This window comes from Micropterus salmoides, unplaced genomic scaffold, assembly GCF_014851395.1.
Source record: "Micropterus salmoides isolate LMB-PRFRI ecotype aquatic unplaced genomic scaffold, ASM1485139v1 Ms_hic_scaffold_19, whole genome shotgun sequence".
Taxonomy (NCBI): Eukaryota; Metazoa; Chordata; class Actinopteri; order Centrarchiformes; family Centrarchidae; genus Micropterus; species Micropterus salmoides.
In genome coordinates this window covers 4633888-4661294 of record NW_024041039.1, presented here as the reverse complement: position 1 = coordinate 4661294, position 27407 = coordinate 4633888, and the positions used below count along the sequence as shown (strand labels likewise).

At 41.5% G+C, this 27407-nt stretch overlaps 1 protein-coding gene across 2 annotated transcripts in view; it reads right to left on the bottom strand.

The window, feature by feature from the left end:
* Nucleotides 1–27407, bottom strand: part of LOC119910711 (neuronal PAS domain-containing protein 3) — a 659826-nt gene that overhangs the window by 42063 nt on the left and 590356 nt on the right. For both annotated transcript variants that reach the window (XM_038729499.1, XM_038729501.1), the window contains one exon: nt 23707–23887. In XM_038729499.1, the coding sequence (XP_038585427.1) occupies nt 23707–23887 (181 nt within the window). The remainder of the gene's footprint in view (nt 1–23706; nt 23888–27407) is intronic.

Sequence of the window (27407 nt, the reverse complement as noted above, 5' to 3'; positions counted from 1 at the left end):
ATCTGACGGAGGAATAATGATGATGGAGGGAGAGGAAACAGAAGAGAGGGAGGGCGGACGAACGACATGGGAGCAGGACCCTCTCTCTCTCTCTCTCTCTCTCTCGCGCGCTCGCTCTTTGTTATTCACTTTGAATTAATGGGATTAGTTTCCCCACAGAAACACACACATTCGAGATATCGCTTCCATTGTCATACACACCCAGCCTCCCCCCTTTCATTTTTATACACACTTCCTTTCCACTGTGTGTGCGTGTACAATTAAACAAGTTATGCATGAATAAAGGGAAAGGAGGACAGAAGGAAGAGGAGGAGGAGGAAAGAGAAGAAAAAGAGTGTGAGGAGGAGGAGCAGAGGAAGTGGAGAGTTGGGGAAAGGTATCAAATAGAAGATGAAGAGGAAAACAAATAGAAGAAGATGAAGCAGAAGAAGGAGTGAGGTCAGTAAAAGGATGAATAAAGATTCACATAAAAAGAAGAGAATAGAAAGAGGAGGAGGAGAATCAGACGAAGAAGAAAACGAACAGGAAAGAAGAAGAAGAAGAGAAAGACAGTAGAAGAGAAGAGGAGGAAAAGATGAGCAACATAAGAAGGAAGTGAGTGTAAGAAAGTCTCAATAAAACAAACGGAAGAAGATGAGTAGGAGAAGAAGAAGAACACCACAAGAAGCAAAGTAGATGGAGGGTATGGAAGAGCAGTGGGAGCCAGAGGAAGAACAAAAAGAAGATGAGAAGGAGGACGGGGAACAATTTCTGCAGCAGGAGAAGTGAAAGGAGGAGTTGTTGAGGGAATAAGAAATAAAAAAAATGACAAACAGAAGAAGAAGAAGAGAAGGAGGAGGAGGAGGAGCAGCCGAGGGATTGAAAAGAAAAGAAGAGGTGGAGGATCATGTTGGTATTCAGAGGTGTTTTCTCATTCTGCTCGTTCGGAGTGCGTTGCCGCGGCGTCTTCGGGGACGACGCTCCTACAAGACAAGATTAGCGCTACAAAGGCAGCAGGTGGCTGCCGGCTCCGCCGCCGCCCGACTCTGGGACCTAATTATCTACGGCATGGAAACTTTCCCTCGTTTGAAGGACAAATGATTAATTAAAAAGAACAACTCACCTACGCCTGTGATCTTTGGACAATACCCAGAGTGCCATGGGTTTCCTTCCGTGTGTGTGTGTGTGTGTGATTGCAGGGAAGTCTCGGCGGGACGGTGTATCATTGTCAGACAGTCTAATAGCGCTGCCTGGTTCAGGGAGCCCGTTGTGTCCGACTGATAACTAGCTAACGTGACGGCGGCACGCGGGCCGAGACAAAGCGAGCTACAGCAAGGTCACCTCAACCTCCGCCAGCCGCCACGAGTGAGTGAGGAAGACACAATTATAATTGGCTTAACAAGCGGGATATATTACAGCAGAAAAGAGAAGACACGTGTAGCACATGAATGAGTCATTTAGCAACTTTAAGTGGCTGAAAATAAACAGGAGAGAGAAGCTCATAATGAAACCATCAAAACACGAACAAGTTTTAACAAATAATCTATGCGTCACGTTTTTTAGTCAGCAGTTTCCACTCGCCGCCACATTTCTCAGCCTGTCAGGGTGGTTAGAGCTGATTTCTTGCCACTTATTGAACGTTAGTGGGATAAACTAATTTAAGGTATTTCCTGTATTCTGAATGTGTCTGTTTATAAAACTGTTTAATTAGCATGCTGTGTTCATGTCGTCCATCCTTTTGCTCTATAAGCTCAGCAAAGTTCCCGACAACCTTTTGTAATGGCAATAAAGTTAACTCAACTGAGGTGGACACGTGATAGGCCAAGACACCTCTACAATCGAAGGGAAGCACACTTCTCCTGCAGATGTCGTTTCTCCTTGAAGGTACAATAATTATTAAAAAGAAGAACATGAAGCCTGATAGAGGACTTCGTGACCTGGTGCAGGACCAACCATCTGCAGCTGAACCCCTCCAAGACCAAGGAGATGGCGGTGGACTTCAGAAGGAAGAAACCACATCTCCAGCTTGTGTCCATCGAGTGGGTCGATGTGGAGGTGGTCAGGACTTACAAATATCTGGGGCTGCAGCTGGATGACAAGCTGGACCGGACAGAAAATATGGACACTCTCCACAAGAAAGAGCAGAGCCGTCTGTACTTCCTGAGAAGGCTGGGGTCCTTCAACATCTGCACTAAACTGCTGCAGACGTGTTACCAGTCTGTGGTGGCCAGCGGCCTCTTTTATGCTGTTTGCTGGGGAGGAAGCAGCAAGAAGAGAGACGCCGGTCGACTGGACAGACCGGTGAGGAGAGCTGGACTCTCTGGTGACAGTGGCAGAAAGAAGGACCTTGGACAAACTGCTGTCCATACTGGAAAACGCCCACCACCCTCTGCACAACACCTTCTTTGGGCAGAGGAGTGTGTTCAGTAGCAGACTGCTCTCCCAACAGACTTAAAAACTCTTTCGTCCCCCTAGTCAACAGACTGTACAACAGCTCCTAGTCATGGCAGGGAGGACAATAGACAAAAGAACAATTTCTACCGCCATCTGTGCTCTTTACTTCCATTTGCACTGTTTACTGTTTTGCACTCTTAACTTATAACACAGTAGCCACAGTCATTTTTATTTTATTTTAAAATAGGTTTAATATATGTTTAATGTATGTATATTTCGTATGCTACTGGATACTTGAATTTCCCTCCGTACTGAACACAGAGAAAGTAAATAAGTGTTTTTACGTGTTGAACTAGTCCTTTAACTCTACAGCAATGACACACTGATTCCACGACGCACCAAGTCATCTGTCTCCCATTTTTATGATACTTTCTACTCCTGCTTTTCCATTTCCCTCCTTTTCCATCACTTCCTCCCACCTCCTCTTCTGACCCATAATGCAACAGCAGGATCCGAGTGACATCAGAGAGTTGGCGGGTGAGAGGCGATCGTGAAAAATGTGCTGAAATGTTGCTTCGCTTGCACAGACATACACATATGAGCAGACATAACCTAAATATACTGTACACACACACTAACACACACAGAGCTGTGGTTGTGCGAAGCATTCATCACAGATAGAGAGTATTGTCAGGGAAAGTTTAATTGTGTAAACACTCTGTAACTGTCCTGTCATATTCCTGCTTCTCCGGCTCACTATCGCCTCCACGGCTATAATTGAATTGCTACCGTCAGGAGGGAGGAAACGGGAGGTAGGGGGAGGGAAAGGGAGGAGGCGAGACTCGCCTTATGAATAGAATGTGTTTCCTATCAGGCAGGATTTGACAAATTGTGTCAGGAAGAAAAGCCCAAGTGATAATTTTTCAGTTTACCGAAGGAGAAGGAGAAGGAGGAGGAGGAGGGGGGGGGGGGGGGGAGGCACAGGTAGGGAGAGGAAAGGGACGAGGGGGAACAAGAGTGGGTGGAGAAGGATGAAAAGGACATGGAAAGGGAGGAAGAGAAGAAAGAGGAGGTGAAAGAAGGAAGGAAGGAACGAACCAGTCGGTGAAAAGATGACAAAAAAGTGGAGGAAGAGGAGGAGGAGGGAAGAAAAGGAAGAAGAAATTGGTCAGGGAAGAAAGAAAGTAGGAGGGGAGGAGAAGGAGACGAGAATGAGGAGGCAGAAGAGCAGAATGAAAAAGAAGAACAGGAACATGATGAATAGACGAAAATGATATGGAGGAGAAAGAGGATGGTAGATGCAGAGATGAAAAGACAAAGAAGAAAGGAAGGAGGTACAGAAAAGAGGAGGAGGAGAAGGGGGGCATGATGATGATGATGATGATGCAGAGGAAGGCCAGGTGCAGAAAGAAGGAAGGAGGAGAGAGGCAAAAGGAGGCAGAGAAGAGTTTGAAGAGAGGAGAATGATGGAGAAGAAGGAAGAGGAGGAGGTGGTATAAAAAGACAAGCAAAGAGATGAGGAAGAAGAGGTGAGTGAAGAGAAGGAAAGTGGAAGGAGGAAGGAGAAAAGCACTGAGGGAAGAAAGACGAGGATAGATGATGAAAGAGAGGAGGACGAAGATTATTAGAGGTAAATGGAGAAAGAGGAGGAGGATGAAAACAGGGCGAGAAAGAGGAACATGGGGCAAAAGAAGAGGATGGTAGGTGGAAAGACTGAGGTAGAGGACGGAGGAGGAAGAGGAGGTGCAGTGTTGTTTTTTTATGTGCAGCGCACTTTGACAAAATAAAACATCCAATTAAAGTAAAATAAAAAATAAAAGTTTGGGTTCAGACAAGTTTCGTTTTACACACACACACACACACACACACTTCACTTTGTACTTAAAAACCTGTGTGAATAAAGTACGAGTGTGTGTGTGTGTGTGTGTGAGAGATGGTAGATTCCCTCAAAGCCTTTTCCCACAATGCAGAAGCCTGGGAACCAAAGGTAAAGAAAGGTAAAACCACTCCTCCTTCCTCACCTCCTCCCTCTCTCCATTCCTTTCCTCACTTCCTCTCGTCTCTTTCCCTTCTCTTCACCCCCCTCCTCTCGGCAGCGATAAAAAAAAGACTTTTATTTTGACAGTCTCATCAGGACAATGAGCTCAAATCAAACAGCGCTCTAATAGTCTGGAGACGCCTTGATCCTGGCTTTGTCTTTCTTCCTCTCCTTTTCCTCCTGTCTTTCCTTCACAGAGACAATTCCATCTTACCCCCCCCAGTGATCTCACTGTGATGGGACTCTTAAGGTTTTTCTAAGCTGTCTTTAGCTTCTCCTCTTCCTCTGGGGAACAGATCTACCTATGAAGACAGAGGGAAAGGAGAATAAAAGGAGGAGCAGAAGGAGAAATGGAAGTTATACAGTAGGAGATAAGAGGAAGAAAGGAAGGCGGATTCACATGACCACATACAGAATTATGTGGTCATGTGACTTTAAAAAGGTTTAAAAGGTGTGTTAAAGTGAAATTATTTCATGGAGCAGAGGCATGAGGATTTTTGTTTATCCCCCACACTTTAAGATTGCTGTTGGAGAAGATAATGACACAGAAAGGATGCGTAACTTTCTCTTAAAACTGACCTTAAAGTTTTTTAGATTACAACTTTTATTTCAGTGTCATTTTCATGATCACATATTCAACGTGAATCAGGTCCTACAGGATGTCTTGCTTGTATTTCTTGGCAAAAAAGGTCAAAAAGTAAAATAGTTGAAACACAATACATTTTGTCATCAAGGGGGTTTACAGATGAGGGATTTTTTCTGTCCAGCTTCAGCATGGACCTGTCTGTCATTCTTTTGTGGGACTGACAACGGAAGATGTTGCACTGATATGTTGTATTGTTTCATGCTTCCACGAAAGACATGAGAAGTTTGTACCCAGAATCCAGGGGTCTGGTGGGGTCGGCAGTCAGTGGTCTAGAAGCACTTTGTAGTTTTTCAATTTGCTCTACTGCAGCATTCCTTCCCCCTCCCCCTGCATTGTTTGGCAGCATGTTGTGTCTCTAAGAAATCCTGTGCTTCAAACCTCTGACTCCATCTCCCTCCTCCCAACAAACATTTGAACATCTTCATATGTTTAACTGCAGGGTTAGAGACGCAGTAGTAAAATAATGTTTACTGTTGTTGTTGACACTGTTCTGTGACGACAGCACTGCAGCAAACCTTTGAACCTTTGCATTTAATATCACCTCCTGAGAAAAGCACACATTCAGTTCCAGAGACTCATCCCTAAAGTTGGTGGAGAGCGGTGGAAACAAAAACCTATTACATTTTGAGTTTCTGCAGGGGAAAACAGATTATCCCCAGTTTGGTGTGGAATGACTTGGCTGGCCTGACCTCGGCCCCATCCAGCACCTTTGGGATAAATTTGAACACCAACATCAGTGTTGGACCTCAGTGATGCTCTGGGGTCTGATGGGAGCAACATCTGCTAGTATGAGTGAATGTTCAGGTGTCCAAATATTTTTGGCCAAATGAAGCGATAATATTGGGAGAGGATAAGAAAGGAGAGCATAATGTTGAGAGTAAATGAAAAAACAATTAGTTTTTTCTGATATGGACGATGAGACAGACGGCTTGTCTTTGTTTTCAAAGAGGTCAGAGGTCACAGCGACACACACACACATTAGAGATAATAAGTAATTGTCTGTATCTGCAACCTGCGTAATTACTTCCAGAGACAGACAGAAGGAGACGTGATTGACAAAAGAGTGACTGAGAGTGTAAAAGAGAAATGGAGGTGTAGAAATGGAAAAGGAGAACACAAAGGAAAAGGGGAGCAGAACAGAGAGAGAAAGAGAGTGAGAGGAAGTTGTGGAGACAAAGAATTAGACAGATGAAGGGATGAAAACAAAGAGATTTGATTTTAAAGGGGCACACCATCGATTTTATAAATGAAGATCAGTTTACTACTCACGGTGGGACCTACTCAGTCTTCTGTCACTTCTCAACTAAATAAAGTCAAATTTAAAAAAAAAAAGGTGCTGCAATCATTGTGACAAACAAAATAACTGTTGCTTTGAAAACTTTCCAGAGTTGTAAAAACCTCCCTAAAAGAAGAATAAACTGCTGATTTGTGGCTTTGAAAAGACTGAAAATGTAAACCACAAAATATGACCAAAAAAAGTAAATAAACTTAATATAAAAATAGATAATTCTGGAAAGAAGACAAAACAAAAGGAAAAAAAAAAAAAACACAAAACGTATAAAGGAAAGTTAAGGCATGAAGGATACAAAAAGAGAAATAATGACAGTAGCTTTGCCTCTCTCTCACACACACACATATTCCCATGTCAAACGTGCTGATAATCCACAGCTCTTAGTCTCTGACATGCAAGAGAGAAAGAAAACAATAAAAACAAATATAAACAAACACCACAAATATCAGATTTCCCGCAGAGAGTACGATTGCCTGAACGCAGCGTCCAGTGGCTCCTCCTGTGGCATTTACACTGAAAACACCTCGGCCACAGGACAAACACCGAATCCACGGCCTTACAAGCACTCGCTGCATCTGTTTTTACACAAACAGGACGCTGGATCTCTCTCTTATCAACATCAGGTCTCTCGCCTGCTCCGTCTGTTTAGCTGCAGTCAGGAAGAGGCTCCAATCATGTGACCACAAGTTTGAGTCCAACACTTTGGTCCAGACTGACATATGTCTGCACCTGGATGGATTTGAAATCATTCAAAACATGTACGGCCCTCAGAGGATGAATCATCAACCCCCATTCAGTGAAAGGTGCATTCAGATTGAACGTAATTTTTATTTGCTTTATGCACACTAATTTGACTGCTAGTTTGTTTTGATTAATCACTACAACAGCCAACTGGACAGATGTTGGCTAGCTGTCAGCAGAGGCCACACATGAACTACTGACGATATATATGATAAATATTAGGATGTTTCAACAAACTTCCTGAAAAAAGCTGCTGGGCTTCAAGTCAGATTTGGCCCAACCTGGGCCTGGTTCAACTCTTGGTGGGGGGTTTTTTGCCCTGGGTTGCCCATTCAGCATCATTTTTGCACATGTAAGGCTCTGTGGTCAAGATGGCAAGAATAAATACACAATGTCTGGTAACACTTTTAAAGTAAAACTAGAGCTTAATGTGAAACAGAGCAGTTTAAAAGCTTTAAGCAACAAAACTACTTGCTTAGGTTCAGGAAAAGATCATGGTTTGAGCAGGGAATCAGTGGGAAGTAATTTGCTTTCAACGTAAACACATTAGCATACAAGAGCTCTGTCTGAAATTGTCAACAAGACAACAAGTCAACAATATATAGACATTAGCTGGCTGTTGGTTGGCCATGTTGCTGGGCAGTAGACACAATGATAACCACTCGCTTTATAGCAGCTTAAAAATGCAGAAGCTCAAGAAGTCAAGAAATGTGAGCAACTTTTGTTTAAAGGAGACCTATTTAACTGCTTTTCCAGTCCTATATTGTAGTTCTGTGATTCCTGTACGGCAGCTTTGCATGATTCAATGTAAAAAAAAAAGAAAAGTTTTTCTTATACTGACTCTTCATGTAGGCCTTCATTTCAGCCTCTGTCTGAAACAAGCTGTAGATGCTCCTGTCTCTTTAAGCCCCCCTCTCTCAAAGCCCACTGTCTTCTGATTGGCCAAGACTTGAAGGCTGTTACCAGGCTGCTGTTGTCGCTGGGCCGAACAGGAAGACTGAGCGTTGCTGTGCCGTTGCTGTGGGAGCAAATGACCATATATGGAACACCGTCTCCATCAGGCTCCGTATTAAGAGAACAGAGCCATTGGTTGAAAAACCAGTTCAAAACAGAGCGTTCAGAACAGGAGGGAATCTGAGGTTCTTTTACTTTAACCTCATTATTTGAAGCTTTAGCCATGTTTAACTTGAACATCCAACATTATAACTTGTAGATATGTCATAAAATGTGGAAAAACATAATAGGTCTCCTTTAAATGAATGGGGCGCCATCTTGGATCATGAAAGCCACTTTTCCTAAACAGCATGCAGAACCAACCCGTTTTCAGTCACATCTCCTTACATATGGACGCACGGTCAAGACCCATCAGCCTCAGTTTGCAAAACAGTGGGGATTCCCATAGTGTCATAGTTCAACGCAGTGAGGGAATCCCTGTAGCGTCCTCTTTGAACGGCAAAGGTAGGTAAATGATATTTAACAGAAAAGAACAAGTAAGGAGCTGGTTGGGATGGATGGAGGGCCAGAAACCGGACTTTCAACCACGAGACCGGTGTTCGTTTCCCATGTGAAAGAAAAAGTGAACATTAAATGGTTTTATTCAAGTTACGTAGGTTACGTAAATAGCGTAAGTTACACAAGCAGTGTTACTTAACTAACGCGTTAACTGACGTAGGTAGTTATTGTAACCCAAACCATGACCAAGTTCCTATGGTGCCTAAACCTAACCAAATTGCAACGTTTCACAACGTGCTGTTTCAAAATGGTGATGTTTGTAATGTTATGCGTACGTTTTATTTTGAACGTCTAACCGGACATTGCATATTTATTGTCACTAACTTGACTTGGCTCTAAATATCGGAAAACGACACCAGAGGGGTACCCAGGGTGTTAAAAAGCGATGCCAAAGGGTCTTGACCAAGTGTCAAGATGTGACCAGTCGGGAGTGAGAAAGTGTTGGCAGGACACCAGTATTCATCAATATTCATTTAGCATGCTAACACCTAAACATTCGGTTACACAAGCAAGATAATTGTAAGCATTTCACCATTATCATCTGGGTGAAAACATAGTGAGGCCAAGTCAAGAGTGGGAGATTTGTGTGCTAATGGCTTTGAGAAGCACCCAAAACATCACAAGTATATATATTTTGGATGTAACAGGAAAAGAAGCAAGTTTAATTACATTTTAATCATTTCAAACTTATTTAGAAATGCATCACAGTCCATCAATGCTCGTCTACAACTCAACTCTGTTAAATTTCATTTCCACAACTTCTTTCTCTCTCTCCCTTTGTGTCATTGAGCCCTTGTGTCTATATTTCCTCTCTTTTAATTTCTCCCCCTCTCTCTCCTCATCTGTTCATGTTTGGCCAGACGACAGCGGCTTCCCCAGATAAAAGACGACCAAACAAGAAAGGGAGGATGGGAAAAAAAAAAAACACATGAAAAAGAATGGGACGAGGACGAAGAAGAAACAGAGAGGGCGAGGATAACAGAGCGAGGAGTGTGTTTGGTGTAATTGAATCCAGGCGGCGGTGGAGAGAGGGACAGATGGATGGACTGAACAGATTAGCATCCGTAATCAGAGGAAGGCGTGAGGAGGAATAGACGCGGTGGCCGTGTTCATCGAGCTGCTAACTGGTTTCACAAACACGAGCTGCTCTGGCTTCTGATGAACACAAACTACGACTTACTGTCGCTGATCAGATGGAACAGACACACACAAGTCTTTCTACATGATAATACTTTCACAGACAGTTTGAAGAAGGTCCACTGTCAGCTCTGATCAAGATACAAACAGGAAGAGATCTGTTGTAGGTCAACGTGCTAGGAGTCGAACCACAATCAACAGTTTAATTTTAGAGTGTGTTGTATTTAAACAGTTATTTTAAGTAGTGAAAAGTAGTTTACTCAAGTACACTACTTAAGTACAGTTTGAGGTAACATGTTCTGCTACTTTATACTTCTACTTCACCACATCTCAGATGGAATATCGTATTTTTTTACATTTATCTGACAGCTGGAGTCACTTTTCAGTTTTTTACATTAATAACACATTTAATAAGCCAATAAAATCAACATATTGTTAAAGATTAAACCAATGGCGCTTAACTTTTTCGGTTCAACTGTTTCTCCTCGTCATGTTTCAAATGAGTTGTTAGCGGCGTCACCAAACTGCTCAGATATTTTCCTTTGAATAAATGTTGTTACTTTTGACACTTTCACTCCATTTTTGCTGACAATACTTTTAAGTTAGAAGGAATTTGAATACAATACTTTTACTGTATTGGTCCTTTTACTTAAAAGGTTCAGTGTGTAATATTTCTGAGGATCTAAGGACAGAAATCCAATATAAGATCCATAACTATGTTTTTAAGTGGTGTATAAAGACCTTACATAATAAACCATTATGTTTTTATTACCTCAGAATGAGCCATTTATATCTACAAAACTGTGGGTTCCCCCTTTCATGGACGTCGCCATGTTATGTTGTCATGTTTCTACAGTAGCAGACACTCATCACTATGTTGAATATGTACGTTAGAAGAAGTAGTAATATAATGCAGGGGTCGGCAAATAATTTAGCATCGGAGCAATATTTTCAACCATTAGATGGTGGATGAGAATATGAGCCATAATACTGACTTACATCAACATGTTCAGTTAGATCAGTTGGTAAAGTGCAGGAGTTGTAACCCAAGGGTTGAGTGGTTGATCCCACCTCAAGACGACCTTTTTTTCCCGTCTATTCAACAAATGGATTCTCCAGCGAATGTTTCTCAGATCACGGCATGTGCTGCACTGTATTTCTTTCGGTGTTTGATCCTCATCCATCAACCTACAGACGCCTTTTCATTTCCCCAGTATCTCCAGGCAGAGGACATTTAGGGGAATCACGTTTTCTGACGGCTCTTTCAGAGGTGTGTCAAGCAGCTACAGACTCTTGTCATTCAGAATTTTAGAATAAAGTAAAAGCTCAGTTCAACTCTAATACTGCATTACAGTAAACAAGCTCCCTCCGCCTTTTATTTTGTAGGCAAAACCACCAAAGAGGAAGTGATTATGTGAGTAACTGTTGCTGCCATGACAGATCTATTTCAGCACTGCGATCAAAGTATTTATGTATTATTTTTTATTTTTAGCTGCTATCAAAGCACCATAATCTGCAGCGGGCCAGATATTATTGCTGGGTCACATAACATATGGTTTTACTTTATTAAGTAAATATAATTTCTTAATAAATATACCTAAAGAAACCTCATTTCTTGACTGGCCACTCTCTGCTGTCTCAGAAGAGACACCTTTTGTGCTGTGTCAGCCACCGTACCTCTCCTACGCTCTTTGAAAGGTTAGGGGGCAGTGGTAGACTGGACCGATGGTTGCAATTCACAACCCTCACCACTAGATGCCACTAAATCTTACACACTGAACCTTGTGTAAGATTTAGTGGCATCTTGTGGTGAAGGTTTTGAACTGCAACCAATGCTCATGGTTCATGTGCTCCTCGGATGATCCATTTCCAGAGTTGTGAAGTTGTTCTTCCGACTTCAGAGTGTGTTCATGTGCTCTTAAGTCAAAATTAAGTGGAATCAACATGGATACTACTACAGAGATGTGTTCACTCTACATGGACAGCAAACTAATTACTTCCAATTAACCAGATGACTACTACTACTAACGTTACTTGTTCTTCTTCTTTGTACGAAGTCAACATGGTGACGAAACGCACTCTGAAGAGCCTTGTGGGCTACTGTAGAGACATGGCGGCGCAACACAGTCCATCCAAGTAAAAGGACTCGGGGTGTATGTAGATTAAAAAACGGCTAATTCTAAGGTAATAAAAAAAGTTAGGGTTCATTATGTAAGGTCTTTATACACCACTGAAAACATAGTTATATGTTATACTGCATTTATATCAATAGATCTTCCTAAATATTACACACCGAACCTTTAAGTAAAACATCTGAATACGTCTTCCACTCTGTTTTTGTACAGCTGCTTGATAGGGTTTAGTAGAAAAATCTTTTACACTCCTAAAAGTATGTTTTAATATTAATATTAAGAAGGCATATTTAATATGGGACTACGGATGGAAATTAGCTTGTAGCTACAATCCGACATGTTTACATGCATGTATTCCATGTTTGTTCATTAACATGTACTGTCCCAATCAAATAAATAATTAATTAAAAATAAAATATTAGTACCATTAGTACATTTCTTACACAGCAGTTGTTGTACTCCGTTTTATGATTGATTAGAGCAAATATAAAGCACCTAATAATTGTCTAGAAATGTCTGAACTTGATAGTTTCCCAGCATTAGCTCATCAAAGACCGGTCTCAGCGTATTATTTTAAGAGAGGAAAAGACAGATCAATGTTATAGATTCTACCAAGTGGTTTTAAAAGTTTTAACGAATCAGTTTGTCAGGATTTAAACACACTCTCGTTTAATGATAAAACATCTAAAGAACCATAAAATCACACAAGAATCGATTCAGTCAAAATCCTCCACATGTTGAGTGGGGATGTTTTCACACGACGGCAGCGATGAGCGACCAGACAGATCGCTGCGAGGCAGACTGCGGCGCTGTGTGTGTGTGTGTGTGTGTCTGACCCCAGTCAGCTTCCGTAGAACAGTGACCTTTGACCTCGTCCTGCTGTGCTGTCTGCCACCAGCAGTTCAGCCCCAGGACATTCACACTCTGGGTCAGTTTCTCTCTCTTTTCTGTTTTATTTGCCTCCATTTTGTTGTTGTTGTCCATCCTTCCTTCATTTCTCACAATCTTTCCTTCCATCGTCTTCACTTGAAACCTCAGTCCTTGCTTACTTCATCTCTTTCTCTCTTGAAGTCCATCTTTCTTCCTCCATTTCTTCCACTGTTACCGTTTCCATCTTTCCGTTTTCACTTTGTCTTCATTGATTCATTCTTTCTTTGTTTCTCTCATTTCCTTCGGTCCCTTCTTCGTCATTAATATAAGAAACCTCAGTGTTTCTTCCATCCACTCGTCTCTTTCTTTCTTTATTTGCTTTTCCCCCTCAGTTAACTTGCACTCACTCTTTCAGTTTCTCCTTATTAATTCATGCATTCAGTCTCCTTTTCCTTCTTTGGCCACTGTATTCTTCAGTTCACCGGTGGTGGAAGAAGTTTTCATATCTTGTACATAAGTAAATTAATACCACAGTGTAGAAATACTTCGTCACAAGCAAAAGTCCTGCATTCAAGTACCTTTAAAAAAAATAAAATGGGCGGCACAGGGGCCCTAGTGGAAACCATTCACGGCTTCACAGCCCGGTCGCCCCGGCCTTTCTGTGTGGAAACTGCATGTTTCCTCCGGGGGCTCCGGTTATCCCCACCATCAAAACATGTTAGGTAGGTTCTCCTGTCAGTGCTGTTTGACCAGACACTGCATTTAAATCTGGAGTTGGTCCCCGGCGCTGTACAGTGGCCGCCCACTGCTCCCTTCACTGATGGGTTAAATGCAGATAATGAATCCCGCTACATGTATGTGTATGTGACAAAGTACCTTTAAGTAGAAGTACGCATTATGCAGAATGGCCAATTTGAGAATAATGTTTAAGATATTATTGGCATTATATACAGCTGGTTAGCTTGTGATCCGCCCTGGGGATCAATAAAGTCTCATCTTCACCAGTAGTATTACATCATCATTTCTTTGTTGTTTATTATTGCTAAAAAGTAGCTTACTTAAAGGATAATTTTGGTATTTTTAAACCTATTTTCACATACACACCATACTGGTGTCGAAATGACTAGTAGGTATAAAAGGTTTTGGAATCTGTGCGGTGGATGCTTCAGCTGGCAGCTTAACCGGCTGCAGTGGCTGCAACGTATTCCTTTGGGGCAATTTGGCGCCACCGACAGACTCCGACTGTTACACCAGGTGTCTGACAACACCATGGAACGAGGGACTCCCGGTGACACCCTTTGTTTTGAAAACGGGAAACTGAAGTCTTGCACAGGACAATTCACGCTCTGAAACGAGAGAGAGGAGTTTGTTGTGTCTCTCCAACTCTGACTCATGTTTCCGCAGTCGTCCTCCTGCAACAACTCACCTCTCACGAGATCTGAGAATGAAATGACGCGTCGTTTCAACACCAAAATATGTGAAAATAGAGCCCAGGTTCAGAAAGCACTTGAGTAAATTTACTTTCCACAAATGCAATTCATTTTTTTCTTTGTTTGCCTTTTGTTTCTCTTCTTTTCTGTCACTCTGCCGTCATTTTTCCCCTCCTTCCTGTTTCACATCACTCCATCTTTCCTTCCTTCTTTTCTTTTTAACATCCAATTACATCTTCTTTTAAAATGTTTCCTGCTATTCCCATCTCTCTTTCGTACCCTCCTTCCTCGGATGACATCTTAAAAACACGTGATTATACACCACAAAGACACACACACACCTCTTCATCATGTTTAACACACTGCCCTTCTCTTTAAACTTAGTTTGATTGAGTACACACTCCCCCCCCCCCACCACCACCACACACACCCTCCCTGCCTCTCCACAAATTAAAAGTTGAGTCTTGGACCTTGAGAAGTTTCTGTGTTATCGCCGCTGTGACAGACAGATAGCAGTGAGGAGCGGTTTATTTGTCGTCCAGAGCCGCCCTGTCCTCTGCTGCCATTATCTGAACAGCTCCTGTTCCCATTGTAAACAGCCCCGTGCTCATTAAGAAGCCTAATTAGAAAACTCTAATAATAATAGCCTGTGATTGGCTATTGTGTACTCTAAAGATTTCATTTAGAGCGGCAGAGAGCGGGCGGCAGTTTAATAAAACTTAACCAAACGGATCATTTTGCTTTAGTAATAATCCTCCGCCTCAGAAAAGTTCTTTGTTTGCCTCAAGTGGTTTTATTGCTTTTCTTTAAAAAAACACTCATGACACTGATTTAATTAATTTGACCACTTTTACTAAATCCATTGTGACTAATTTTCCCAGTGAGTGTGGAGTTTAGAGGATCTGCTGTATGGAAATCATTTAGCAGGTCTGACAAAAAGACTGAACCTCTTTTTGTTGCCGCACTTTGAGACTGTGAGAGAAAATCCTGAGTTCGGCTGCACGCTAACCCTCCACGTGTTGCTGGTTATCTGATTCCTGGTGTGTTTTGGAAAGCGGTGGAAAGAAAGTGATCTGGGGGTCACACAGAGCAATGAGCCAATCATCAACAAGGAGTCAGCACAGCTTCAGATCGCAGCAAGTTGAGTTTGAGAGGCGTGCGCCAGGTTTGCGCACAGGCTGCAGTCCTTTAAACTTATTTAGAAAATGCAACAGAGAACGAGAATGCGCCATTTTAGAAGGCGATGACAAGCTGCATATTTAGATTTTTAGTTAGGACTAGAGACTCGAGGTCTGCACTCATAAAAGATCCCTACTAGATTCAGAAGTTGACAGTAATTTGAGTTTAATACAATGATTTAATGAAAGGAGGATTGAAGAAAGAGGTGAAAGAAGAAGACTGGAGCGTGTTCTACAAGAGATTGGTGTGTGTGTGTTTTCTGCCAGATTTGACCTTTGCCTTCTGTCCTGGAGTCCAAGTGACATTTCAAATGCAAATACAAACACGCTTCACCACCGAATCCACACACACACAGTGAGTTTGTCCTTGGGTGGGAGCTGCTGCTGATGGCCGCTATAAATGACATTAAACGTAGGTGACTGTAAACTTAGTAATTATGATAAATGTTAGCGATTATGACGAATTATTCCCCTCCATTGTACTAATAGCGTAATTAGCAACAATAATCAAAGACTTATGATGTTGAAATAAGGGGACGCCGCGGACAATTAGACGGCAAGGAGCTAATAATGGAGAACTTATGGTGTTTTCGTGGAGGGCAGAATTACTGTTCCTTCCAGAAGGACTCTGAAATTTGGGTGTTTTTCTAACTAATTTTTTTCTCTGATGAGAGAAAATTGAAATAAATACCCAATTAACTGCAAGCTTTTCTGTTTGATGGCGTGAATGTGAATGAAATTAAGAGCAGACAGCAGGCAGGTTGTTCAAAGGCAAACCACTGCAGGTACTGGCTTGCCCCTTAAAGTCAAATACCATAACTAAAGTTTAACTTGGGAAAAGTTGGAGAAATTGTGCAAGAAAGGACAGAAATACCGAGAAATGTTTTCATCAAGTCTGTTTTTATTTCGGGGTGTTCTGAACATTTGTTTAGGCAAAGACAGTCTGAACTGTATTGAAGCCCAAAGGCAAAACGCATCATTAGAGCAGCAAAGAACAAAGCTTGAGTTTAGATTCTAAGGGACAAAGAATGTCAACGGCACAAAGAACATGAGGGATGTAAAAACTCATAATTTCCCCTGTCATTTTTCTGTCAAAAGGTGTCATCATTGTGTGGTCATGACGTCTTGAGGAAGGATGGCTTTTGAAATCTCGCCCTCTTGGTGTGTTCAAAAATCACTTTGACTTCAGATATTTTAGACTCTAAATGAAAAAAAAAAAAGAACCAAATTCTCTCGGTGATGGATCTATGGAGCCTCTGTCACTCAAGAAAAGCGCTGTATTCTCTGGAGACATACAAACGAAGGCTGATATTTTAAGTGTCAAATTCGGTTCAACGCCTGTCTCTCCAAAAATATTAATGATATTTTGAACATGTCAATAATCAAACGAGTTTTTAAAACCATTCTGTCAGGTCTGTCACAACGGTGGGTTGTGCTCTCAAACTATTTACCGGCTTACTTACTATACTAGAGGAATACCTTTTTACTGCATGGGTTCTGATATCACAACATGTACTTGCACCTAAACGACAAAACAGGTTTATATTATTTATTAATTGTTTATTTGAGAAGGGACAATCTGATCAATACTCAAACAAAAAACTAAATGTACCAGAGTTAGCCACAGGCTAGTTTTCATTGGCAGTCGCTTTGCCTGATGCTGTTAGGCATCCTAAAATAATAAAACTAATGTAATTCAATATACAATATGTATGAGCACTGGCAAGTACCAGTCCAGCGACAGCCTTACAGGCCCTTCAGCACGTTACTTAAGTCACATGATGTTTAATAAATGGGGAATGTAAAAAAAAAAAAAAAAACGTTGTTTGGTTAGGCTTAGGAAAAGATTGTAGTTTGGGTTCAACTTAGCACATAAAGTAAGTCATGCGACATAAATCTACAAAATGTTATTTAACTTAAAACATGTCAAGTCCTGAGTTTACTTGACTTATCCAACCACCTCATCACATGGACTTTGCTGCTCTTTATACTACATCCTCTGACTTCTTGTGGTACTAGTGGTCATGGCTTAACAAAAAAAGTAAATTTGGGTCGTAATTATTGCTGCATGATCAACCTATATGGCCGTTTTTCCTGGTGAGGACGGGCTGGATATCAGGTAAAGTTAATGAGAATCTTTGTTTACATGGCTCGATGTAATGGATAATTAGAGATGTTGGCTTTTTAACGAGGGGAACTGTATTTTAGTTGTAGTTTATTGTTGTATGAAAAACGTTTTAACAACATGATGACACATCTCTGACAACTAAAGTTGACTAAACATCAACAGATGGGAAATTCATGTAAAAGCTGTTTCCAGGACCAGTTCTAATCAAAATTCTGTTTGTTTACACAAAGTCTAAGACACAGTTCTTCTTCTTGTATTTTGTTTTCTTTTGGTGCACCTGGTCAGCAATTTTCCAAGCACCAGATATTATATTTTGCTCTTCAAGCTTCTCAACAAGGGAAAGAGAAAGCTGTGGGTTCAGCCAATACTGGTGAGGCGATGAGAGGATGTTCAGTTTCAGCGGCTGGCAGACTGTCTAAGGTGGCATCATAATGTTTAATTTCTTTAATAGGACTCTATATCTCTGTTGTATTTGAGAGACATGAAGACTCGTGTTCCCGCAATTCACCTTTACATTATGACTTTTACTTAAATATATACGTACTTACCTAAAACCAAAATCAACGATATTGCAACAACTTCTGTTTTTTAAAAAACGCAAGTCAGAGAATCTGTGTATCAGTTTAAAAGTAAGGTTTACGATCAAAAATACGAGTCATCTCCAGCGAGGAGGTTAAAAGGTCTTCAGTCAGCAGATGGAACATCAATGTTCCTATGACCCTGAACTGATGATATGTAATGAAGACACTGAAGTGAGTTTTTCCTCCTCTCAGGGAGACTCTGAATTACACTTATGAGTTATAATTTCCAACCACTCACCCTTCAGAACAGTTTGAGACGGGGAGCCTCTCAGCCTCAGTTTGACTGATATTAGTCAAATTGCGTCATGTGCTTTTAAAGATGACTTTCTGTAAGTGCAAGAGGGCGTTGAAAGCAGCACACAGCTTCAAAGGAAGATCTCTCTCTTCCCAAGGTCATCTCATATTTTAACTCCAATTTTAATACTTTCATGAGCGTGACTGTAATTAAAACGATGGGGTCAGCTGTCTGATATATTACGACAGAGCAGCGAGCGAGGTAAGCCTCAGTTATTAACTTTTTAGCAATTGAGACCGATGAACTTTATGTGAAAATGAAGCTGGTTTTTGCATGTTTTAAGCTGCCTGGAGTCCCTGATGTGTGGAGTTTATCATACAGGACAGTTCACTCAAGACCTAGCCCAATGAGATATGCAACAGGTCAGCCAAGCTTTGGATTTCTCAACATGCTGAACTAGGGTGCATGGGGAACTAGTAAGAGTTATACTCAATATAAAAGTTTAGCCGTGTTTCCAAAACCAAAAACACAAGAGCAAAAGTCACGGATTTAATTGTATTTCTGCACTAACTAAAGCTGCTAATGTCACCCTGCCTGGTACATCCAAGTTACATCCGAGGCTAAAAGCTAGAATATCATTTGCGGCACTCATGCAAAACGGAAAGAACAAAGACAACTCCTGTTATTTTGACATGGAAGCGTTTATCCATTATACTAAGATGGTTACCTCCACTGCTAACTTCTGCACGGCTAACTTCTCTTTTGTTCCATATTTCTAGAACTCGGTCAACAAGTAAAATCACATATCAACAATTTATAGTCCCCTTTAAATTAGTTAAATTGATTGTACTGGTAATAATACAATATGATAGATAGATATATATATATGCAATCCATTCCAGTAAATGACTATATGACCTCCTGATAAAGTTAGAAAAACACAAACAGCCAGCCGTAAAACCGCCCCAGTACAAAGCATTAGCATATGGAAGGATGAAGTACTGCCCGGAGTGTGAAACTTCACAGAGAAACAAAGTCAGCAGTGATCGATCGGATACTCCCCTGTGCTCGCAGGAAGAGGCAGGTGATGAACAGAGGAATACTGGTGAGGGAGGACGAAAGAAACGAAGACGCTTCAAGGAGGAAGAGACAAAGGTGGAGGAGGAGGAGGAGGAAAAGGCGATGTAAACAAATGGAAAAGCTCAGCCCGACACGTTAGCAGGCGTGGTGTTCGCCAGGTATCGACTGGAATGAAAACTAATGACGAAGGCGCCTGTGGAAATGCATTACTCATCGTCTGGAGTGGAGGATGCCGTGAATTTAATGTTCAAAAACCACAGATAAACTAACAAACAAAACCCAGCATACAGCCATGGGTTTATAATAATTTCAAAAATTGTCCTTTTGTATAGTTCACTGGTGTAACCATTGGGGAAATTTAAAACTCTAAACTTTACGCATAGGCCTGTGCATTTTCCTAATTTATTTAAATGGGCCCGCTGTGTTGATGCAGCAGGGATGCCAATGCAGAAAGTTCCTGCAAAAGACCACAGATCAGATTTGCCCAGTTTCACCTGGTTCAACGTGTGCAGCAACACAATGCAGCGTCATCTGACATGTTGCTGTGTGTTACAGGAAGCTGTAAAGCTCAGAAACAAGAAGCAGGTATTTGGGCCCGGATGCAGACACTTTGGCAGAGCAGGAACTGTTTCTCAGCATTTATTACTGAACGATGAGTTACAATCATAGCAAAGTGGCCAATCCAAAAGGCAAAATCCAAAATTAAACGAAAAGCATTAGTACAAAAAGAACAGAGCAGGGGGGGAACCAAAATACCACATTCACAATATCACAGGGTAGTCCGAAAACACGGGACACACTAGACAACATGAATATCACAAACCGACAAGAACTAAGGGAACAAGCAAACCTATATAGAGAAACAAAGGGGCAGGGTAAGTGAACACAGGTGTGACACATAATCAGACTGAACAGGAAACGAAGCCAAACAAAGGCTGTATTCAAAACCGCCTACTCCACTAGTAGTACGTACTGATGAGGCATAACGTCAGCTCCACTCAGACCGCCGTTGACGTTGATGTAATCAAATCGAATCAAGAGATATCTGGCTCATTATTGACAGGCTACTGAAACTTAGAAGCACTTTAAATAAAAAATAAAAAATAAACAGAAGTAGTTTTAAAGGGGACTCTTATTGCTTTATTATTTTCATTACTCTAAATCAGTGGTTCTTAACCTGGGGGGTCGCGACGTGGTCCCATGGGGGTCGCGAGAATGCCACTATAGACACAAAAAATTGAATAAAAAACCACTTAAAAATAACTAAACAGACTATAGTTGTGAATGCAATAGCAAAATATTTTCAACCTCAAAATGGTGTCGGGCTGCCAGAAAGGTTAAGAACGCAGGGCTCGACAATAACGGTGGCCGATGGCCCGGGGCCAATAAAAAGCAACGTCGGGACAGTTGAACTAGCAACTCACTGGCCCGATCGAATGTTGCTACTTCTCATCTGATTTATTACCTCAGTAAACACTTTCATAATGAGTTCATGGTCCCAGTCGCTAGTTTCAAGTCTTCTTCAACACAACATGAGGGCAAATAGCCAATAATGCAGCGTATGTTTAATGTAATTTGGTTATAATGTGGTTGCCAGTAGTATGCGGTAGGTGGTTCCGAATACAGCCAGACACCAAACAGACAACTCCAAAATATACCAGGAAGTAAAACTTACAAAGACGCACAAGGATGATTTTAACAAAATCAAACGGATCACAGAAAGAATTAAACAACTGACAAAACACCAAGACAAGGATTGAGAACACAGAGGCAGGGAGTGAAATGGCAGAAACACGACAAAGAGGGACAAATAAACAACCAAAACCCAAAACCATGTCACTGTGCTGTCCAATCGAATACAGGCAATCATACGTTGGAGATAACGCCATAATTCTACTGTTTACCTCGCAAGTGAAATTATTACTGCCTTTCCACGGCTGTGCAGTGTTGCGGACTTCCTGGACATAATGTTAGTTTCACCCACACCTGAAACGACACGCCGCACACGCCGCAGACCCCTGCGTTTTTAACAATGCAGGGCTGTTTTCAGTCTGTACGGAGAACAACAGAGGATACGAAGGAAAGGCGATCAGGGGAAAACAAGACACCCGTTGTTCTCCAGTATCTCATTGTATTGACGATTCAATCAAAAGAGTTTCATGTCCTTCCAAGAGTTTAAACACTCACCTCACATCGTCTGTGAGAGAAATGAACAGGCCTGTTACCCTGGACACCTGATATAAGCCCCACCTCCTCCTGGGAAACACTCATACAAATTCATACCTCCTGCTGGCCCCTCCTCCTCCTCCTCCTCCTCTCTCTTCCTCCAGACAAATTAACATTAAAGAACACATACATGAATCCTAATCCTTCTGGACACATTATCATTTGGGATCACTCCTTCAAGTTCATACATGTCCGTCTGAAACCTCTCCCTCCCTTCCCTCCCTCTCTCTCTTTCTTTGGACAAATTAACAATGCTAAGCACTCATGCACATTCAAACACGTCCCTACATCCCTTGCCTCTCTTTCTCTTTCTTTCCATCTCTCTCTCTAGACAAATTAACATGGGAGAACAAACACTTTTGTCCTCATCCCCTCCTCCTTTCTCTCGCTCTTTTTCTCTCTGTGGTCAAATTAACTTTGGGAATCACTGAGACTTTCATATGAAACCCTGTCGCTCTTTTTTCTTCTTCAATGTCTTCATATCTTTCCATCTTTGGGGCAAATTAGCACTGGGAAACACCCAGCCATGTTTTAGATCTTCTCCATTTCTTTTCTTTCTCTGCAGACAAATTGACATTGACGACTACATATATGTCCTCTCATCCTTTCCATCTCTAGTTTGGTGCATGGGGAGGCTCGGTTAGAGGTTTGCAGAAAGTCAAAAGAGGGAAAAAAAAACGAACAAAACCCTCAAATCTGGAACTCCAATTAATTTAAAGCCCCACCTCACCCATCACCAGCACCAATCAGCCAAGAATAAATCCGCAGCAGATCTAATTACCGCGCCGTCTCCGAAGACCCCGGCCGCCGCGAAGCCAATCTCCCCTCCTTGTTTGAACAGGCTGATGAACTAAGGGACTCGATGGATATCAAGTCATTTTGTTTAATTTATAAATGGATTTTCCCCTAATACTTAAATTATCATCAGCATGAGAAAGAGAAAGAGAGAGTGAAGCACAATGAAAACCATTTGGAAGGTAGAAAAGTCTTGAACATGTGGTGCAGGAGAGGATGGCGGGATAAAAGGATGGAGGGATAGAAGAAGGCAAAAGCAAATAATTCCAATGAGGAATGTGTCCTTTCCCAGTTTATAGCAGAGTTGTTATTAAGAGGCACGCATGAGGGACGCCGAGCGTAGAAAGCAAAAGCCGAATCCACGACATTTTGGGCAATTTAGATTCCAGCTGGATGTATTTTATAGGTCCCAAAAAGACGACATGTGCGGGGGGAAAAAGAGGACTTATGGTCACCCTATATAGTATATATGAAGCTGCTAGCATAGCTTAAGCATAAAGACTGGAAAGAGGGGAAAAAAACAAAAACCAGATAATCCAACCAACAGCTCTGAAGCGCACTAGCTCCTTTCAGTCTTTATGCTAAGCTAAGCTAATCAGCCGCTAGCTTCTTATTTAACGGACAGACATGAGTGATATCGATCTTCTCATCTAACTCTTGGAAAGAAAACCCAAATACTTTTGTTTTATTTTGGCTACGTTACGCAGCTGTAAGAAGGCAGTTCTTGTGATATCCTTGATGTGCGGCTCAAAGGTGAGAGGGATCATAAAAGGTATTTCTGACTGTATGGCTCTGGGCAACAAGCGACATTTCAGCCTTGTGGGTATTCAAATGTACATCCAGCGATGGACCTCTGTATTCTGTATACAGTATGTATCCATGCATCACCTTCTACTTACCCCTCCTTCACTCCCTCCTGACCTTCTCCTTCTATCATCCCTTCACTTGACCTTTTATTTCATCCCTTCTTCCACTTTTACAGTTCAGTCTTTCCTGAGACGATTTTTCTCCTCCATCTTGCTCTTTTCTCTTCTGTCCTTTTCTACTCCTGTTTCTCCTTTTCCTATCCCCTAGTTTTCCTCTTCCATCTTATATGTTCTTTCTCGCCTTTACATTTTTAAAGTCTGACAAAAAACAAAACATCTCTCTGGATTGTGATGACAGAAACAACTCCCTCTATCCATTATCCTTTCTTTCATGTCTTGTGTTTTGATATCGACAAGTGTAGGCCCCATATTTGGTCATGATGCCTTGTGGGACAAAGACAAATTTCCCCCGCCCTTCCCATCTTGGCTCCTCCCCTCATACCCTACCTGGTTCGGGCGTCTCAGAGTGAGACGACGACGAAGCCGAGGACGCCCCGTCTTCGTTGACGGCTCCCTGGGACAGAGACATGCCTCTGCCGGGAGGAAGCTTCATGCCGAGCTGCTCTGCCATCTCCACGTGATCACCAGGGTGGATGTAGTCAAACGCACTGCTGCCAGTCAGCTCCACCTGCAGAAATAAAGAAAGTGTTGCTCATCTTCTAATACGTCACTGTTCACACCATGTACGGCCATATCATGGTTAAAACATCCTAGTTTGTCTGAAGATTCATGTGTTTGTAGCTTTTCTGTTCTCAGCATTGTTAAGTGATGTTATTCTTTACTCTCTCATCTCCAGCCAATCTCTTCAGATTCCTTCTCATTTACAACCTTCTCATCTTTAACCTCCTCCTTCATTTTCATTCCTTTTACTCTTCTGCTCTCCTTCTCCTATTTCCCTCCATCTCTTCATCCTTCTCTTTTGGCTCTCTTTCTCATCTAATGTGTCATCCTATTCCATCTCTTCCCGTCTACCATTTCTTCTTCCTCCCTATTTCTTTCTCTTTTACTGCTTTTTCTTACTCCTCCCTCTTCTTCTACCTCATCAATTTTTTTCTCCTCCTCCAAGTTTACTCTGTCCTCTTTCTTCCTTTTCCTCTTTTGTAAGCCCTGCTTCTTCGCCGTTTCTTCGCCATACATCTCTATTAATCTGCTTGTCCTGCTCCTCGTGTCTCTTTCACGTTCTCCATTCAGCTTGTTCACATCCTTTCTTTCCAGTTCTTTCTCCTCCTCCTCTAATCCATCCCTCAGCGAATCAGCAGCGTCTTTTTTTTTTTTCTCATGGAAATGGATAAATAAGCTTCTTCTTCTTATTAAATAAATACAGAGTCCCTTCACCTTAAAGACTCTCATTAGTGGAGATAGAAGCGGATTTGTCTTTGTTAATTGAGGATGAGACGAGAGAGCGGCGCCAAAACCACAGCGTTACACTACACCCACACAACACACCAATGCACAGATTCATGATGTCAAGGTTATAAATACACACAAACACTTTAACTTTTTGTGTACTGAACACATACAGTACACTCACAATTAAGTGCACCTTTTTTAACGGGATCATGTGACAGATGTGCTCTACGGTTTAACGCGTGTGTTTTCATTGGTAACAAACACATTGTGCATATTTATTTCCACACGCTAATCTGGTTATGTGCTATACAAGTGTGTGTGTGTGTGCGTGTGTTCAGCTTTTTGGGGGTCCACTGGGACTAAGGGGATTACATGGGTGTAATCCCTTTAATAAGAAATCCCTTTAAGGCAATTTAGTCCCCTCATAAAGTCTCATCTGGAGCAGAAAGTGATGATTAAGAAATGAGAGCGATCACTGAATCACACACACACACAGGCCTGCAGACCCTGGTGCACCATGGGAGTTAGTGTTCATGTTTACACGTTACAGTGCTAATTGGATCTACATTGTTCTTCCTCGAAATAACACGCCGACTTTTAATCAATTAAAACTTGGCACAACTATTTTACATAAAGTCACTGGTGAAGCTAATTACACAGAGAACGATGCAGAGATGGAATTAGACATTCAGACAGTTACTGCAACACTTTAAAAGAATTATCATACAGTAGACCGGGGAAAAGCTCATTACTGTAGACTAATACGTACCAGTCTTAAGTGCACAGACCAGTCAAGCTGCAACTATTTCAGTGAGACTAATGGCACAAGTTCCACTTGTTAGCAAAATGCTGAAAGAAGTTGAAATTCAGTAATGAGTGAAGGAGCGTCACATCAGTTGATGCGTGTAATGTGTGTGTTGTCCTTTAGTCTAAGCCCTGAATAAAGTATAAGTATCCATTTAAGTGTCGGCGCTATGTGATGTTAAAGTATAAGTTGAAGCACTGGAAAGAGTTGAAACTGAAGTGCAAGCGATAATTTGAGCTGGAAGTGTCAGCTCAAGTGTAAGCAAATTAAGCACTAGTTTAGATTAAGAGATGAAAGCAGTGGGATTGTCAGTTGACGAGTAAAAGATGAAAGCGGTTAAATCCTCTGTTGATTAGTAAAAGATGAATGCAGCCGAAATGTCAGTTGGCGTAAGCAATAAAAGTGGTGAAATTTCAGTTGAGGTGCAAGAGCTGAAAGCAGTTCATGAGTGTAAAACCTTAAAGTAGTTCAACTGTCGGTTTAAGAATAAAACTCTGCTCAAATGTCCTTTAATGTAAAGGCTGAAAGCAGTTGAAGTGTGTGAAATTGACAGCGATGAAAACACAGTAAATTAATTAGCGTAGTCTGTGAAGATTCAGGTCACAGTTATCCAAGGATGGTTACAATCAAGGGCAACTGGAGTTGCCTGAAGATACTTGAAGAGGTTTTGCCCTCTAATCCAAGAGGCTTCTTCAGTTGACTCCCAGTCATTCATTCATTCAGCAAACACCAGATCCCTTTTTTTAAAACCCAACTGGGTCATATTGGGGAAACTGAACAACCACTACAGAAATGCAGGGTTCAGCACAGAAGGGCCAACTCCTCAAGTCTAGGCTCAGCAGTTTACATACATTGAGGACAATAAGGTACATATTATGGACCAGGAGGACGGATATGGTTTGAAAGAACCAAGTGTTATCCATCACCTTAATAACGACCCCAAAGACATTAAATGACTCCTGACCAGCCAGTCAGAACTGAAGAAGCTTCTTGGATGAGAGTCGAAACATCAAGTAACTTTAATCAAGTCCAGTTGCCCTTGGTTTTAACCTTTCGTGAATAATTACACTATTGAAAGGCTTTAGAGAAGGGCTGGACAATACGGCCAAAAATTTTATGGCAATAAAATATTTTACACCGTTCGATGTCGATAATTATCACGACAAACGTCAAATCATTATTTATTTCAAGGTAAAAGGCAGATTTTTGCTTTTTTAAGAAATCAGATGGTTAATTGTGGTTTTAAACGGTTTTCTTCATGGTCAGAATATGACAAACACTTGCCTAACAGTGGATCTCTTAAATATGGGGAAGAGGTGGAGGGGGTGATGGTGCAGTGGATAAGACAAATGTCTTTTGTGTGAGAGACAAGAAGACACTTAACCCCTCGTTGCTCCAGAGGCGTGCTACCTCTGACATATACAGATACATATTTATACATATGCATATATAAATATGCTTGAGTAATGAATGAATGAATGCGTATGAATGTGTGTGAATGTTAGTTTCTGTTTGAGCACTTTGGCTCAGTGAATGAATGTGTGTGAATGGTGAATGCAGATGTAAAAGCGTTTTGAGTGGTCGAAAGGCGCAATACAAATACGGAGCATTTGCATTTACATGAATAAATGTCTAAATGACTCAATGTCTGCTGTTTGCTTGCTACAACATCTTTACCGTCATGGGCTGTTTTATACTTTGAACACCTAATGTGAGTCAAGACATTCACATTGTGCTCAATCTGAATGTCCGTTAAAAAACGATTTAAACGCCAAATGTGACAAAGCTGACACATGCCAACATCTGACAGTATATTCCTGCACAGATGCCTCCATGGCAAAGTGCAAGATGTTGACTTGGCAAATACACACAGTGACCAAAACACGTGTTGAGGATGTACGGCAACCTGAGGTTTTTAATCAGCCAGAAACTTTGGCAACCACAACCACTATACATCATGTTATCCTTCCAGAGGTTGGCCAAGTGATTTAAT